The sequence below is a fragment of the Lissotriton vulgaris genome, chromosome 9 (genome assembly GCF_964263255.1).
Source record: "Lissotriton vulgaris chromosome 9, aLisVul1.2, whole genome shotgun sequence".
Taxonomy (NCBI): Eukaryota; Metazoa; Chordata; class Amphibia; order Caudata; family Salamandridae; genus Lissotriton; species Lissotriton vulgaris.
In genome coordinates this window covers 274,808,854-274,827,375 of record NC_141697.1, presented here as the reverse complement: position 1 = coordinate 274,827,375, position 18,522 = coordinate 274,808,854, and the positions used below count along the sequence as shown (strand labels likewise).

Sequence of the window (18,522 nt, the reverse complement as noted above, 5' to 3'; positions counted from 1 at the left end):
AGCATAATGTGAAAGCACCTTGAGGAGAACCGGAATCAGACAATAGAGAAGAGGACTCCGGGCGACTGATATTTCGAGAAAAAATAAAAATCCTGCTGTGAATTTGGAGATGGACCATGGTTTGTACATGAAACATGAGCCAGTGTTGAGATAGTATATTATTCTGTGAGTCAATCTCAGCAGGGATCTCTACTGGCTGGTACGAAGAAAGTGTTCAATGCCATAGAGTTGAATCTCAATAAGTTAGATTGAGCAGAAAGTTGAATCTCAATAAATTAGATTGAGCAGAAATATTACTCTTGCTTTAAAGCATCAGTTTGAGGACACGGATTAAGCAGAGGGGCAAATAAAATACTGGAGAGGGCAGGTGGCATGATGAGTAACAATTGTTTGATTTCGGTTTGCATGATCTTGAGTAAGGTAATGCCAAATGTTTGTGGCGCGGTCGAATGAACAGAAAGTAATTTGAACACGTTGCACAAAATGTTTGCATCATTTTAACTCTTCATTTTCAGATGTTACAAAGGAAACTGAAATGCATCAGTGTAACCGTAGCCTGGTAGTGCCGACATGTTGAATAGGTTGAGGGGCTTGCGGCCGATAAGTTAAATGACTGGCCATACATGACAATAGCTGTATCTTGGACAATCAAGTATTCAGTCGGAGTGGCAATGATATGTTGTGCAAATTTCATAGATATAGCCTACATACAGATGGTCTGTACAATGTTTTACTTTAGGAGAGCATAAGATCCTAAATCATGTGTAAATAAAGTTTATCAAAGCTTTATGCAAGTGCTTTTGTTCAGTCCAATGATATATATATATTTTTTTTAACTTAGCTTACTAAATAGAGTCAATTCCACATCCAGGGTGGTAAATAACCTTTATGCTGGGCAAGGCAATTCAGGTAGGAGGTTAGAAGTAACATTCTGTGACATACATAGAAATCTGACACGATCTCAGCACAACAGGTTAACGTCTTATTAAACAACCTTATTTCCATGAAATAAAGCATGATGCTCATTAGAACGTAGAGCCTGGCTGTAGCTAAGACAACCCACATTGGCGCAGGCAACAAATAAAACAAGTTTTTAGGAAACTGTCTTTAAGCATACGTTCAAATGCAAATCCCATTGTTAGATAGAGGAGTATTCCCCCAGTCATACTAAACACTTTCCAAAGCCCTTCCACAAGTCAGGTATGAATGAAGTCTGTGAAAGACTCTTCCTATCTGAGGAGAGGACACTTAAGTGCATTTTAAAGAAACAGAACTGAAAGGGGAGCTTCATCAATACAAGTCCTAAGTGAATACAGTTTTTGATAGGAAAGCTATACTATTAATGAATATAATAAGGAAGGCAAAGGCAACAAAATCTGTGTAATAACTCTTTTTAATTACCAGAGTTCAGTAAATTCAATGACAAATCCAGATGCCTAAATTCTTGTGGAATGGTTCTTTATTTCACATTGAATTTTGGACTCTACAACAAGACAGCAGTCAAAGTGTTTAAATTCAACATGAAGGGGGCGTGGCTAAGATGGCGGTGTGAGCGGACGGGCTTTGCTGAGCTCCCGCCGCCGGACGCCGTCTTCTAGCACCAACAAAGCATCTATCCCGGCCCGAAAGGTCCGACACGGCGCCTAAAACCAGCGGTACAGCGGCGGAGGGGACTGCGGTGGTGCAGACAGCGGAGGGGGCCCAGCCTTGTCCCGATCGTTCGCCGCGGCCGTTGGGGCCTGGAGAGTGCGGAGCGGCGGCAGCGAGGCCGAGGTGGGCGGGGCCTGAAGGCCGCCTTTGTGACTTCCCAGGCGGGCGGCGGTAGTAGCGGCAGGTCCGGCCCGCGCGGCGCCGCGCGAGGCCTCCCGTGAACACTTACGGAGGCTTCTGCGGACCTGCCGCCTCAGCCCAGATACCAGAGCCGCCCCCGCCCAGAAGATTGCCGGTGTGTAGCAGCGGCCTGAACGGCAGCATCAAGCGGCCCCCGGTGGCGCCAGAGGTGAGGAGCAGGGGGTGAATGACCAGCCCCCACCCGCGACGCGACAGCGGCAACTGAGTGGAGGAAGGCGGGGGGGGTGAGACGGTGACAGTGGACCCCCCTTCCTGCAGAGCGCCCACCTTTCCCTTCGCCCGGCCGGGGCCAAGCACCGAGACCAGCCGCCATCTTGGGGAGCCTGGCGCCACACATCGGAGTGCGCGGGCAGCCGGCCTGTGCTCTCTCACTGGGGGGTCGTGACTGAGGGACCGGACGCCCCCCCCAAGCAGCGCGTGGGGAGCTGGACTAAGGCGGCCCAACCACGACAGTGTCCACGGGCAAGTGGGGTACCCGACCATTGGGGGCCTGAGACCACTGGAGCTAGTGGCACCCGATCGGCTCGTCGGGGACGACCTAGTTGGGTCATGTCCAACGGGAAGACCCGGAAGACCCGCACTATCACGGAGCTCTTCACCCCTGGCACAATGGGGAAGCGAAATGACGTCGCGTCAACCAGCCACCGAGCGGGCCGCGAGAAGAAAGCCCCGGACTCTCCGTCCTTGGGAAAGACGGACCCGGAGGCCCCGGTCACACGTTCCTTCCTGGAGTCTCTCTTTACCGGCCTGCGCGAGGACATACACGCCCTGAAGAAGGAACTGCAGGAGGAAATAAAGGAGGTACGCCGTGACACCGACGCCATAGGGGAGAGAGTGGCTGATTTGGAGGCGAAATGAGACACGCGCGACGCGGAACTCGAGGCGCTGCGCCAGGAACTGGTTCGCGTTCATGATCAACAAGTGGACCTCCAGACCCACGCCGAGGACCTGGAGAATCGCTCCAGGCGGCACAACATTAGGATTCGGGGGGTTAAACACTCCCCAGACACGGAGGATCTTTTTCACTTCACCCGGGGCCTGTTTAATCACATCCTGGGCCGTTCAGCGGACGCTGCCCTAGTTCTCGATAGAGCACACCGGACGGACCCACCCAGGGCTAACACGGCACACCCGGCGGACATACTTGTGTGCGTGCAAGACTTTCGAACCAAAGAGGAGATCCTCAACAAGGCGCGCCAGATGGCGCCGCTCACCTTCGGCGCACACGCCCCAACCTTGTACCAGGACCTCGCAGCCCTTACCCTGGAGAAGCGCCGCATTTTCCGGCCGGTCACAGCTGAACTGCGTAAACGCGGCATCTCCTACAGTTGGGGCCACCCCTTTAGACTGGTGTTTAGAATGGGCAACAACCTCCACCAACTGCGCTCCCTCAGGGAGGCCTGTACCCTCCTGGGCCTCGACGAGCCGACAGTAGACGGAGACCCCCCGGGCGGGGGCGCCTCCGGTGAGGACACTGCCGGGAGATGGAAGCAGCAACGGCGCCGCCACAAACCGCGGCGCCCCGCCACTAAGGAGATAGAAGAGGGCCAGCGTGCGGCGGTGGAGACCGTCGCGCAGGGCCTAGCGAATCCGGACAGTGGCTGATTCCCACACGAGCTGCACAGACCGCGTCGGTTTTTGATGAAGCCGGGATTGCTCGCTCCGGCGGCGGGAGTGACGGCATCGGACTCACCACCCTTTCTTTGTTATCCCAGTCCCGTTCTGCCCACAGGGGCGGCTGGGACAGTACTTCATCCACCAACACCGCTGCCATTGCCTGCTTACCAAGTGACTACCCTACCACGGGTCCAGCGGACTACCACCTGGACCTGGGACTATGTTTGCTCGAATCTTTTTCAATGTTTGGACAACGGGGCGGGGGGTATCCGGGAGGGGGGAGTTGCACTAGTTGGGATTGGGGCTGGGGGGGAGTTGGGGGATGGGGGGGTGGCTCTCCTTGTCCAAGGGGCTCTAACTTCACTGACGGAGTCGATGGACATCCCCGTGCTGTGCCTGTCATGGTCTTTCGGCTCATGCCCACCGCCCACGGGTGGGACCTAGCATCTCTCCTATTACTCCCGACATGACACGTCACCTGACGATACTCTCACTTAATGTGCGGGGTCTTAACAGCCCAAACAAGCGCAAGGCGATACTGTCCTTTTTGGAGCGATCGAAAGCGGACATATGCCTCCTCCAGGAAACACACCTGGTCACTAGTGACCACCACAGGCTTAAATCGCGCGCCTTTCCCTGGCAGTTCTTCTCCTCCTCCCAGAAAAAGGTGGCTGGGGTAGCAATTTTAGTGGCCAAGTCGTTCGAGGGGAGGGTCCTTCAGAAGGAAGCTGAAATCAAAGGGCGGCTTCTACTCTACAGCTTCCAGATCGCGGGTGGCACTCTGCTGGTGGGTTCGGTCTATGCCCCGAACGAGGGTCAGGAAAAATTCTTACACACAGCACTAGAAGCCGCCACATCTACCACACACGCACACTTACTACTCGGTGGGGACCTCAACCTTGTGTTCCACAACACGGCAGATCGCTCAGGTCAGAGATTTGGGCAGGTAGGGGCACTCACCACCGCAGGGCATGCACACATAGCAGAGCTAGGCCTCATCGACTTGTGGAGACACACTCACCCGCAAACGACGGCCTACACATATTACTCGGCGGCACGCAAATCCTATGCGAGACTGGACTATTTTTTGTGCTCCTCCCGACTGGTGCCACAGGTCAAGGATGTGGAGATACTCCCGGCCGCGCTGTCGGATCATTCCCCAGTCGTGGCGACACTCCGAGTAGGGCCCACGCCGGCCCCCCGACGACACTGGAGGCTGCGAGATGGCCTTCTGCACCTGCCAGACACCCAAGAACGGCTTAAAACCGCGATAGCCCGCTTCCTGGAACATAACGCTAACGAAGACACCACTAAAGCCACACAGTGGGCAGCCCTCAAGGCGATCCTGCGCGGGGAGCTTATTTCCATCGCCACCGCCAACAACAAAGAAAGGGCTCTGAAACGAGCCGAACTCACCCAACGGGTGGCGGAACTGGAACAGATGCACCAACGCACGGGGCGGCGCGGGCATGGCGCCAGTTGTGCGACGAGAGGAAGATGCTAGCTGCCCTGGACCAAGACGTGGCGGAATATGCCGCCATGCGCCTCAAACACGCGTACTACACCGGGGGCGACCGCTGCGGGAAGCTTCTGGCGAGCAGACTACGGGCGCAGACCCAGCGACAGCAGGTGCGCTCCCTCCAATCTGCTAGTGGCACCCAGATCACGGAGGACGCAGTTATAGCGGCAGCCTTCGGCAACTTCTACGCCGCGCTTTACGATGCGGATCACCTGGACCCCGACGCCGGCCCGGCCTATCTGCGAGGCGCTGTGCTCCCCACCCTCAATCAGGCCCAAGCGGACTTCCTAGAGCGGCCTATTGGCCTGGAGGAGGTCATTTCGGCGATATCCCGACTCAAGGTGGGCAAATCCCCGGGACCTGACGGCTATATTGCAGCCTTCTACAAGGCCTTCTGTCCACAGCTTGCCCCCCTCCTGCGCGACTTGTTTAACACCTCTGATCAGCCTGGAGCCATACACCCAGATCTACTAGAGGCTTCCATCTCTGTCATTCCTAAACCCGGCCGCGACCCGACTAATTGTGGCTCATACAGGCCTATATCGCTGCTGAACATAGACCTGAAGCTTTACACCGGCATACTCGCAGGTCGCATAGCGCCGTACATGCAGCAGCTGATAGACCCTGACCAGTCGGGCTTTATCCCCCAACGGCAGACCAGTGACAATACTCGGCAGGTACTGCACCTCATTGAAGCCGGGTCACGTACTAGGCCGGGTTGTATGCTCCTCACCATCGATGCTGAGAAAGCATTTCGATAGGGTGCATTGGCCCTACCTTGACCAAGTGTTAGGCCACTTCGGGTTTGGGGAGAAACTCCGTCACTGCATCTTCAACTGCTACCGCCAGCCCAACGCGGCGGTGCGGGTGAACGGCCATACTTCCCCGAGGTTCGACATTGGCAGAGGCACCCGCCAGGGCTGCCCACTCTCGCCGCTCCTATTCGCGCTCTACATGGAGCCGATGGCACAGAGGGTGCGGCACCACACGCTCATCTCTGGCATCCAGTTCGGTGCTGACACACACAAAATCAGTCTCTATGCGGACGACATCTTACTGTCCCTCACCAACCCGATGCAGTCACTGCGGGCGCTCTTTGTGGAGCTCCACGCCTTCACCCTGGCCTCGGGCTTTAAAATCAACGAAGCGAAATCGGAGGCCCTAAGCATCTCACTGCGACCTGACGTGTTGGCCGAGATCAAAGCGGAGTTCAAAATGCAGTGGTCGGACCCCTCCGTCTCTTATCTGGGTGTCCTCCTGACCCCGACAGTGCGGGGTACGGCACGGGTCAACTATGAGGCGCTCACGAAAAAACTTCGAGAGCAGCTGAGACGGTGGAAACCACTTACGCTATCATGGCTGGGCAGAATTGCCGCAGTCAAAATGACGCTGCTGCCGCAGATTTTATATCTGTTCCAGACGCTACCCCTGAAGCCCCCGGCTGGGTGGCTTCAACAGACCCAATCGGAGCTGTCGCGATTCATCTGGAATGGCCGGCCACGGTTTAAGCATACCCTCGCCACTTTGCCTCCTGCCCATGGGGGGGTTGGTGTGCCTGACCTCACCCTGTATTTCCAGGCGGCACAACTACGCACCCTCGTAGAGTGGTACCAACTGGAGTCAGGCAAGCACTGGCTTTTCCAGGACCAGGCAGTGGCCGGACGTACCCTACAGGGCGTGCCTTTCCTGCCGCGCCGGCATAGACCCCCCAACCTCTACGCCTCCGACATCACGAGCACCACCCTGGAAGTGTGGGACAGAGTAGCTGTGGTCAAGGGATTGACCTCCTTTCCCTCGCCTATGACCCCCATCTTCGAAAATCCGGACTTCACGTCTGGTTTGGACACCAGAGCGTTCTCGACTTGGCGTACAACGCCCGGCAGAGCGGCGGGCCACATGTTCGACCTCAAGGGGATCCTCCCGTTTCATCAGGTTAAGACAGACTACGGCATTGCCGAGACAGAACGCCTACAGTACCTACAAGTGCGACACTGGGTGCTTCACCCCTCGATCCAACCTGGTGCCCAACGACACCTCACACCTTACGAAAAGTGGTTGCTAACTCGCACATCAGATAAAAAACTGATCTCGGACCTCTATCAACAGCTGCTCCTCACTCATGTCCACACATACAACGCAGGGCAGGCTAGGTGGGAGAGGGATCTGGGGCGACAACTCACTAGGAAAGAATGGGAAGGGGTGTATCATAGAGCCCGACATTCAGCACTCCACACCGGGCTCACCGAGACCCTAACCAAAGTCGCCACATACTGGTATCAAACGCCCGAGAGATTACACCAATGGGATACCCGGGTTAGCGATAGATGTTGGAGGGGGTGCGGGGAACTAGGAACACTGGAACACCTGCTGTGGGGCTGTGAGGCACTCCGCCCCTATTGGACCCCCATCCTGGACCTCATAGACTCACACCTAGACACGCAGCTGCCTCGCTTCCCAGCCTACATCATATTAGGCCTCCCGAACGATCTCATGTATCCCCTGAAATCCTGGAGAGGGCGGCTGATTGCACTAGCTCTGGGGGCAGCACTCCAGAATATAGTGGCCCATTGGAGGGCCGTCCAGGCTCCGCAGCAACTGGGTTGGCTACACCGGCTCTGGGCGATCCTGGGGATGGAAAAACTGTCATTGGCAGCAGCAGGGAGGGGGACGGACTTTGCGGAGCTTTGGCGGCCCTTCCTCACCCTACTAACGGGGGAATTCCGGGAGGTAAGCTGTCCCCGTTACCTACGTCTACTGCGACTCGCAGAAACCCCTCTCCCGGAACCCAAGACGCGCACCCACAAGCGCAAAGTCCCGACACGCGCAGCGATGCCTGACCTGTAGAGGACAACAGAGGCTTACTATTGGTCCCCAATACTGGACAAGGAGAGGGGAGGGGTAGGGTGGGAAGGGGGGGGGGGGGGGGGGTATTTAATGTTCTACGTTCTTGCACTATTGTTGTTCAGCCTGCACCTCTATAGCACCTCTTTTGACGCGGCCGGCCCGGTTGGGTTGTAGGCGGCTTGCTGTGTTAACGAACAGTGTTCCCCGCTAGGAAATGCGATAGGCGACAATGGGGCTCTGGATTTTGGCTTCCCCAGATCGACTCCGGCCCGAATGATGTGGTGAGGTGCATGATGCTTATCTTTGTTCAATAAAAGATTTAATACATAAATTCAACATGAAAGCTTCTTCAGGGCTAAGAAATACAGGACTCGCGTGTCCTGCCAAAATCTCTTTGGACTAGAAAATGTCTAAGGCGTATGTACAGCGGTAATGGAGAACATGAACTGTAATAATCAAACGGTTACCCAAGTTCATTCTCAGCTGCAAACTCTACGTTCAAATATATTTGAATTTTTTTCATTACCGCTAAGCATAACCTTGAGTCATACTCCAGTCCAAAGATAGTTCAGGTTATTGATTTAATTATTTCATTAAATTATTGGACTCTAAAAATATGAAAGAATGTGTGCACAGCATTTGTTGACTTTCATTGCTATACTATATTAAATTGTATTTTGGGGTTGTGGATATCTGACCCATAGACATGGGCAACATGTTCATTAGCAAATTGCAACTATTTGGATTGAGCCGTACATTAGGCAATGGCTATCTATGTTGGTACTCTTCTATCAATGGACTGCACCACAAGCAACATTTCTGAAGCTTGCATTTGTAAGCAAAATCTCAAGAATACATTGCAGCATGTTATATTCTAGCACTTCAACGCAAAGTAAAACTATCTCAATCCTAAATTCAAACCTTACATAGGACATGGTATTTAATGATCTCCCAGGTATTCATGGGTGGACCTTATTTTAATATCTATTTGATCGATGCAATGTCATTCCTAAACCATATTTTGCCAGGACTGATTTCCTTACTTCCTTTCTAATCATGTAAAGATGATTTTAAAGCTGTAATGCTGCACCCTGTTGTGTATGTAATGGTTCTCTCATTACAAAGAAAAAAAATCACCAAGCCAGAAAAACATAAAGGTCCTTAGACACACTGACACATACGTCTGTACTAAGGTCATTAACTTCATGCTAACCTACACAAACTAAATAATGAACATACCGGTCACCAATCTGACACAAACACCAAAAATATAAAGCATAATCTTCCAAGTTGCAGATTAATGGAAATCAAACTTTTGAATGTGCTGTAATGCAATGGAAATCAGGGTTAATACTATACAAAAGCAAACAACTTTAAACTGGCTGTATGGAGCACAAATTCTTGGATTTTATAATGGCTAAGCAACTACCACAGTCTTTTCCCCACCCCCTCCTTCTTGCCTCCAGCAAAAATTATGTTGCCACCCCATTTGCATACTTACCTTTCCAATCAAGTTTAATATTCCACTCATAGAAAAAGATGAGTTTGCCCTTGCGATTGTTGATTGAGGCTTCACCTTCGACTTTGCTCACTTCAGTCACCTCACACACCCCCTCCTCACTTTCTACCCTCACTGCCATCAGCAACGTTTTCAGTTTGTCTGTAGACCAGCTGGATGCATCTCGCTCCGTCCTGTCATGGAAGAAGTAGGAATGTCACACATTCTGCACAAGAATTAACAACAAGCACATGTTCACAACAAAGACAGCAAGTGTGCACCATAGGTAAAAGAACAGGCTCCCCATTCAGACCAACCAAACCAATTAAAAAGACTCCCTTCAGTTTCCATAAACAACTTAATTTTAAAAAGTTGCTTGCCTTCTGTAACAATCTTTTTGGCGGACGCTCTACCTGCACATTCCTCACTCACCACTGAATATATAAGACATGGGTCTGGATCCAGAAACATTTTCAAGGATCCAGTATGGGGTGCAGGCTTCATGTCAACATTGGCGGTGGCATCATGATAACATCACCAGAGCCATGCAGTGCCCACTGGGGCACTATGAGGTTCGTTCGTATCCCCCTCTACCCCCCTCCCCCCGACCGAGACGTAGAAGAGAGAAACATCTGTACGTACAGACCAAGGCCCATATGTATGAAACTATTTAACATTTCTTAACTGGCCAAATCGCTATTTCGGTCAGTTAAGAAATGCTGAATGGTCTAGCCTTATGTACAAAAGATAGAAGAAACGCTATTAAAAAATGCGATTTCTACCCAGTAGAAATCATATTTTGCGATTTCTAACTTAGGAAACTGCAAAAAGGGATTTCCTATTTGCGACTTCCTAATGACATATACATGGCATTTCCTAAATGCAAAATGGGCATTTAGAAAATGCTATTACCCTCTAATCGAATCCAATGATAGCTAGGAGCAATTTTTAGGTCTCGCGCCTAGCGGTGCAATGCGCACCACTGTCAGCAGCACAAGATCTTTAGTATCTGAAAACGGGGTTTTCAAGCTGATCTAGGAAATCGCACACGCTCGTGTGTGTGCTTTTCCTTCGGTGCGACGAGATTGGCCTTTGCGTGTGTCTTTTTCTAAAAGACTGCACGCAATAGGCAAAAGGCGGGCGCATTGCTCCGCCCATGGCCTATTGGTGTCTATTACGCGCTTGGTGCGCGTAATAGACACCAATAGGCCTTGTGGTTTCAATTATCGTGCCCAGACACGGGCGCGATAATTGAAACCACGTGTGTCGCTGTGGCACGCGCACCACTTGCGGGCGTGTTTTGTGCAATAGCGATCGCTTTCACTGCCGCTTTAATTCATGCAGACGATTGGGGCAAGCCTCAAGGCACGCACCACGAGTAGCTTTCGAAGCCAGACTGGGGCCCAGGCATGCATGCCTTGGCAATACACTCCACATTCCGCAAAGACTGGCACATTTTTGGATGGCATGAATTTGAGGTTTCTTTGCAGGATTAACTAAAACGTTTGTTCTTCTAGGGGTAATGAGAAAACTCCATTGCCTTGGGTGTCAATGAACACATATTTTAAGATTTATGTTACGTTTCTGTGCTTTATACAGGTCTTTTAGTATAATTTTCCCTCTAGACTTTGAATACATACATGTTTGAGTTTTCAGGGACCATCTTGTTTTACTTGCTTACAGTGCAGACTGAATGCACTTTGTTTATTGTTACCTGGAAAGCAGCTTCTTTTTGAGGGAGATTTAGCATGTGGATCACTGACCGGTTGGCTCGGTCAGAGCCACCAGAATTATGTGATTCTGCAGCATTTTAGTTATAACTACAGATTAGCCGCATTTGCCCCACACTGCTCCACCCTTAGAACAACTTGCAGATTTCACCTCAAAAAATGTTTTTAGATGATATGGATAAAAAGTTAAGCAAAAAGCGCATGCGTGGTTCTGCGTTGTCACAAATTATTTACAAAGATAAGCGGTTCAAATTGCAGTTGCTGGTTGCTTTGTAGGAGTAATAAACAGGTTACTAATGAGGTATAACTTTAGCCATTCGGTGTTAATGGTTAAAATGGCAAAAAAAATACACACAAAAAAGAAACGCTACAGATTGTGCCGCATTTTGCCTCTCAATACTGCATCATTTGGTCTTCTACTGCCACATAATTCCAGCCTTTTCTTAGCGGATTAGTGAACTGAGATACAGTGTATTGTCGGAGCACGTGACGCGCATCCGCTATGCCCCGGTTCCTTTGACCTCACGACGAGGCCTTAAAAGACCCAACATAAAATTGACAACGGCGGGTGATTGAGTGTCACCTGCTGTGAAAGTTTAGGCAGGTCAACCGTGTGTCGGCAGAGAAAGGGACAGTCTGCTGAGGTGAAGACAGTTGCTGGGCTCCTGCTGAGAGGGAGGGCTGTGTGGGGGTGTGATTGGTGCAAGGAGCGGTACAGCAACCTTCCCACCTGTGCATTCATTACAAGGATCTTCACTTTTTAAAATGTTATTTTGACATGTTTATATAGCGGAAACATTTTCTGAAGGTGCCTTTACACATAGATATGTCATTACATGGGTAGTTCCAGAGTTCAAAGATTACCAAGCGGTACCAAATATAGTTACATAAGCTCAGGAATTCTAAAATTCCAAAAGAAAGAAAGTTATACAGTAGGTATTTACAGCAATGAATCAGTTGGTGCATACAGACGTGAAACATTTGCAAACATTTAAAACATCTGGGCTTGCTCCTCTCCAACATCCTCGCAGACCCCACATTTGTCCTTCTTGTATGTCAAGTCTGTACCTGTTCCCGAAGGCAGCCCTTTTCCTTTCAGCATATAGGTGGGATCACATCCTCTTATGGACTCTTCAGACACTTCCTAGCCCTTCAGTGTAGTCAGATGCCCAAGACTAAATTACCTGTTCAGTAGTAGAACCTGCATACTCTTTGAAACGTTGCATCATTTCAGGGTTGTCGAGGTTGGAGTTTTTCATATAATGAAGCACGCCAGCTCCGTCCCGCCCCTCACACCTGCTTTCATTATTCCTTGTCCATTTTGTGCTGATGCAGCTTCCGGTTGCATGACAGCCTTTACAAATAACAAATACGTGAATATTACCGCGGTAGCCCTTTCAAGTTTCTCCACCTGTACATGCAGTTCAGAAATCTTGCCAGAATCTCTTTAGCTGTACTGTTAGCTCAAATTAATGTTCCAGAGAATCTCCCTATTCTATCTCCCCATGCCTTACATTTTCCACAGAGGATCTCCACATATGGATGTTTCCCAACCCGCTTACCAAACTCCATAGCTGTCCATCAATGTTCCTCACTAATCTCGCCAGTAGTTTTTAGGTCGAGCCTGGGCAGTGCATGCGCTGCTCTGCGAGGTAAGCCGTATTCATGTTTGGACTTGAAGCTCTGCCCTCGTTTTATTGGCTTGTCATTGTCCTTTGTAAATGCTGGCTTCTGATTAGTTAGTAGGCTTGTTAGTCCTTCCTGTGTAAGGCCTTGACTTCATTTGTAACTTCCCATGAGGACTGGCCCTTTTACTTCTGTTACACGCTATGTCTTATTTAGTCTCTAAGCACTATTTTCTATGAGCTATTGGCATTGTAATTGATAATTACTATTATGTCTCAATTATCTAAACAGATAAATAAAAGGCAGTCATTTACAATGCCAATAGCCTAAACTCTCGCAAATGCGAGACCTATTGCATTGAAAATGCTTGTTAAAAATGCACTCAACATGCATTTTTTCTAGTGCCATAGAGTGCTCTCTTGCCCGAGAGTTTTGGAGCACTTTAAACAAGCACCAATCTTTTTTCCTTACATTTAAAGGGGCGTGGGGGAGCCTTAGGCAAGAATGTTTTACAGTTTCAAGTTTGTGATTTCCTAATAAGAATTCGCGATTTCCTGGGAGCTATTCCTATGGAGTTGCAATCAAGTACATTTCAAGTTGCAATTCTTGAATAGCAATTTCTTAGGATTTGACATTTGCGAAATTTAAAATGGGAATTTTGTACAAATGGGCCCGAATTGGCACAGTTTTGAAGGCATACGAAGATTATTGATCCAAGAAAGGTTACCCCTAAGGTGGTGGGCCTGAAGGAAAATAAAAATGAGGAAATCCTGCAGGACTGAGTGGGCGAAGTGCCCCCCTCACCCCCAATTCAAAATAATCCTATTTTGCAAATGTGTGGAGGGATGCACATTGTCACTTTACAAATGTCCACCTCCTGCACACCTCTACACAAGGTCGTAGTGGAAGACTTTTACTGGTGGAATGGGCACAGATTGCCTCAGGCCGTTCTTTCTTTGCTGGTAACAGCTCTTAAGCCAGTAGAAAAAGTGTTCTCTTTTGAATCACTGTGCTTTACTTCTTGCCAGTGTACCAGACAAAGAGCTGACCGTCCAATATAATCACTTTCGTACCGATATTGTAATAGCTTACCACCGGTCTGAGGCCCAGCCTATGCAATGAGGACGACTCTTTGGTGTGGTGGGGCTTTGGATAGAAGGTGGGCAACTGTCCCAAATGAGATGTAGTCACCAACTTAGGTAAGAATGCCATTTTAGTTTGCAGTTTCAGCTTGTCTGGAAAGAAGCATATAAAAAGGTGGACGAACACTCAGGGCATGTAGCTCACTAATACATGAAGCAGAGGTAACTACAACCAAAAATATCAAATTCAAAGTAAGTAACCTCAACTCGCAACTATACATGGGCTCCAACCAGCACTCCTTGAGAATGTCAACACTAACTTCAGGTCCTGGAGGCATTCCAAATGGAACTGGTGGAAACTAATTTATCAAACCCTTAAAAACCGGTCAACCACTGGACACTTGAACAAGGATCTTTGGCCCTAGAGAGAGAACGAAATGGGCTGACAAACAACCTATTATATTACCTTGATAATGCCAACTGCACAACTTTGCTGACTCTCAGACAACGTGAACTGTGTGTGGGAAGTTAGCGGAGGTCAGTTTCCTGAGATCACGGTGCCTCCCTGTACACCAGGCTATAAATGTATTCCCTCTCCCAGAATAATCCGACTAAGTAGAGGGACGACAAGATAATTTGATCATGCTGATCACCCCAAGTGGAAGCTTACGGAACTCTGATTACTCAGCCCAATCTCCATGTCGGACGTTGTAATACTTTGAGATTGGGGTGCTGGACCTGGCCCCAATTGGGAAAGCAAGTCCACTCTTGAGGGAGAATAACGAGAGCACACAGGGATGTGTGCTGGAGGTCAGTGTACCACACCCTTCTTGTCAAGTTCGGATAGAGGAGAATGCTGGGGGCCCGGCCCAAGCAATTTTTTTTGTTGAAAATAAGGAACCAAAAGTTATGGGAGGAAAAGTTACGGGGAAACTTCCACTTCAACTGAAACATGTCCACCAAGGATCCCGGAGACGGATGGTAAAGGGCACGGAAGTTCAGACAAATTATGCTGCTGTAAGTTGCAAAAAGGTCCACCTGAGGCAGGCCCCACAGGTCAAAAAAGTCCTGAGCCACTTCTTGATGAAAACTCCACCTGTGGTCGGAAAGATGATAGTGACCTAGGCTGTTGACTCGGACATTGAAAGTTAGATGGTTGGCTACCCTCCATGGCCCATGTTGGTGTGACAAAGACCAGGGCATTAACGCTTACTAGCAATTGAGACCCCAACCCCCACTTCTCCTTGCTTGTTGACATACCACATTGTGGTCGTGGAGGACCTACATAAGCCATCATGTGCACGAGACCAGGAGGATTCAAGAAGTCAAACAGAGTAGGCTTAAGATTTTAAGGACTAGAATCCGAGCTCTCACCCAAAACATCGGAATCACAACCAGAATGTCATGGATTCTCTGAGGAGGAGAGTATGCCTGGGGCAAGGTTGTATCCTTTACAAACAGGAGTTTCAAGGGGACTTAGGTGAGACTTAGGTACATTGATCATAAATAAGTCTACAGCAGTAAGTCGGTCATCTGCAGGTGGTGCGACACCAACAGTGGGGAATCAGCTTTAAGCAGCAAGTCACAGGTACAGAAACACTGCGATACCCAACCTTTTAAGATGGGCTGTGCGCACCATCATTACTTTGAAGACTCAATGCAAAAACCAATTCAAAGGGAAGACCCGCAAATTGGTAACGAGTGGAACCGACCACAAAAAAATATTTATAATATGAATACAGGATAACAATATGAAAGCACATGTACTGCAGGTAAAGAGACAACAATCCAATCTTCCGCATCCAGCACTAGCATAACCTGAGTGAGGGATAGCATCCTGAACTTCTCCTTGCGCAGGTATCAAGTCAGAAGCTTTAGGTCTAGGATCAACAAAGGCTGCTGTCCTTCCTGAGCACAAGAAAGTACTGAGTGTAGCACCCCTACTCAAGTTCCTGCTTTAGTAGCAACTCATTTGCGCCTTTCTGCAGCAGGGGTGCCACCTGAGTTTGCATGGTGGGTGGATAATCTTCTAAAGTATGGGAATGTGGGGAAGGGAACGAAGGACGTTGCTGCTGGAAGAATAAACACCTTTGCTATGATTTGCAGGACCCACTGGTCTAAAGAAACGGCATTCGATGCTTATAGAACCCCATCCTCCGACAGAGAAGCTAGTTTAGCTTCCATGGCGGTGCAGGGGAATGGGAGAAAAAAGGAAGCTGGTCCAGACAATCAAATCCCTTGCTCCTGCCCCTGTGTGATCGTAAAAAGGGGATAAATGCTACTGTTGAACAGCTGGTGTATATTTGATTTGTCAGAATAAAAGCCTCAACTGAAGGCTTTAGGTCTCCTAGATATTTTGCAGCGTCTCTACATACACTTTGAAACATTTTAGCATTTGTCTGCCTTTGGATCAAAAAGCACTTAGCAGTGGAAATTGAAAGGATTTTTAAAGCGCTCTGCTACGAAGCGGTTTCCTGGAGCTGAGGGATTGACAAGCATGGGAAGGGGAACACCAGGAAATTACTATAGAGAGAAGGCTTGGGCAAACAGATGGGTTTTGCGTGCTTTACAAAAGTGCAGGTATACTGTCATGGATCTGATAGTCAGAGGGAGACTGTTCCACAAGCGGGGGGCAAGAATAGAGAACCTAGTGCCGCCCACTCTGGACCTTCGAAAGCGAGGGACACTGAGGAGGGCCTGGGTGGACGAGCGGAGGTTGCAGCACGGGAGGTAGGGGGTAATCATGGAGTTGATGTAGACTGGGGCCGTACCGGCACGGGCCAAGAAGACCATGCAACCCATCTTGAAGAGAGTTCTCTGCAAGATGGGGAGCCAATGAAGAGACTTAAGTAGGGGGGGGGGTAGTATGATAGAACTTAGGGAGCCGGTAAATGAGACGAGCGGCCTGATTCTGGATGGACTAAAGGCGCCGCAGTTCGTAGGCAGGTATGCCCATGTACAAGCCGTTCCCGTAGTCCAAACGGGAGAGAGTCATGGCCAAAACAATAAGTTTAAGGGCTTCGAGGGGAAAAAAAACACGGGAGATCTTACGAATAATTCTAAGGGACAGAAAGCAGGATGAAACAAAAGAGCTAATCTTAGGACGCATGGAGAGGTCCTGGCTGATTTTGATTCCCAAAGTTTTAACTGAAGCAGAAGGAGCCGGGGGAGGGCCAAGAATGGAGGGCCAAAAGGCGGAGGTCCAGGGACTGGTAGGGCCGCCAGTCAAGACCAACTCTGTTTTGTCCGGATTAAGTTTTAGATGATTTTGATTCATCCAATCAGAAATAAAGATAAGTGTAGTTTGAAATTTAAGGACGGAGTCCGGGGAGGAGGAGAGATCAAAAACAAGCTGGAGATAGTCCGCGTAATTGAATACAGAGACCTCCATGTTGAGCAGAGAAACAATAAGGGGATAGATGTAAAGATTAAAAAGAAGAGGGGGAAGGGAAGAGCCTTGGGGAACCCCACAGGGCACAGGACGGGTAGGGGCGGTAAAGCCCGAAAGTTGAACCGCCTGCGTCCGGCCTTGAAGAAATGAAGCGAGCCAAGTTGTAGTGTAGTTCCTATATTCCCAATAGGCTCTGCGCATTGGAATAATATATTCAGCAGTGTAGACGTAGGACTGAGGTCGACTAGGTCTCTACTGACTATATTAGACTTAAGGTTTGCCAGCTAGCTCAGAGGTCACTAGAAAATTTCTCGGATAAACAAGGAGGAGTTTAACCTCCCTGTATAGACAAGAAGGGATTAGCTTCCGACAACCATATTACATGACAACTTTGCTCCCTCAGAATAAGAGTATATCTCTAGAGTCGTGTGAAAACAATAGACAGCTATTTCACTCAGTCAATTGTGCGTACTTAGTTTCACCAGAGTGCAGAGAAGAGAGAGACGGGCGTTTTCAATAAAAAGGTATAATTTATTGAGCAGTCTTCCTTCTCATGCAAGAGAAATGAATTGCCACAATTGCAATACTTAATGTAAAGTAAAGTGCGTACAGTAAAAGGAGTATTATGAAATAATACTGTAAAAGCATTGATATGGTTTCTTAGCCATAAGATACTTAAAATGGATAAAATCTATACATACATATATACATTGACTAAAGTACTCAACTGGTGCTTCTAAATACGCCTACCCCGGTGTACCTGACCTAAGCCTAATACGTGGGAAGGAGTAAGTAAGTAGCAGTTTAAGTTAAGCTGGTTTTGCCAAGAATCTGACTCAAGAATTCTCTTTAAGGGTTTAGTCAGCTCCGTACCTTGGTAATAGAATGTGGGAGGTCTGGTATCTCTTTCCTCAGGACTCGATATTCCAGCAACCCGCAAGGGTAGGCTGGAAACGCCGGAGGTGGATTTTCTCGGCTGGAGAAAAAGACAGCGTCTTTCTCAGCGCGTCAAAGAGGAGGGGCAGCGTCCGTGGGCTCTCGCATCAGCTGGGCTCTTGGGCAAGTAGATAGCTGCTCTGTTCCAAAACCACCACCGTGTGTTTGCTTAAGGCAACGTTGGTATATTTATACCTGAGAGGTGCCGGGTTTGACGTAAGGTTGGACATAAGACGTCAATAAAGATGTCACTAAGAACTGGCCGTTCTTACAGTGCTCGCAGGAGTTCTATGACAAATCAAAACAAAACAAAAGCAAATGGGGATTTCCCAGGTTGCTGGAGGTTTGGTGTGTCGAAAGAACTCGTTGTGCTTTCTAGGAATCCAAGGAAGTAGCTTCTGCCGTGCTTTGGACTGCAAGGGCTATTT

The 18,522-nt window shown here is 49.1% G+C and overlaps 1 protein-coding gene across 1 annotated transcript in view; it reads right to left on the bottom strand.

Annotated features, from left to right (window-relative positions):
• The window catches only part of AHSA1 (activator of HSP90 ATPase activity 1), a 214,090-nt gene that overhangs the window by 162,677 nt on the left and 32,891 nt on the right, over positions 1-18,522 (bottom strand). The window contains exon 2 of the mRNA XM_086937559.1: positions 9,333-9,523. Coding sequence (XP_086793685.1) covers positions 9,333-9,523 — 191 coding nt within the window. The remainder of the gene's footprint in view (positions 1-9,332; positions 9,524-18,522) is intronic.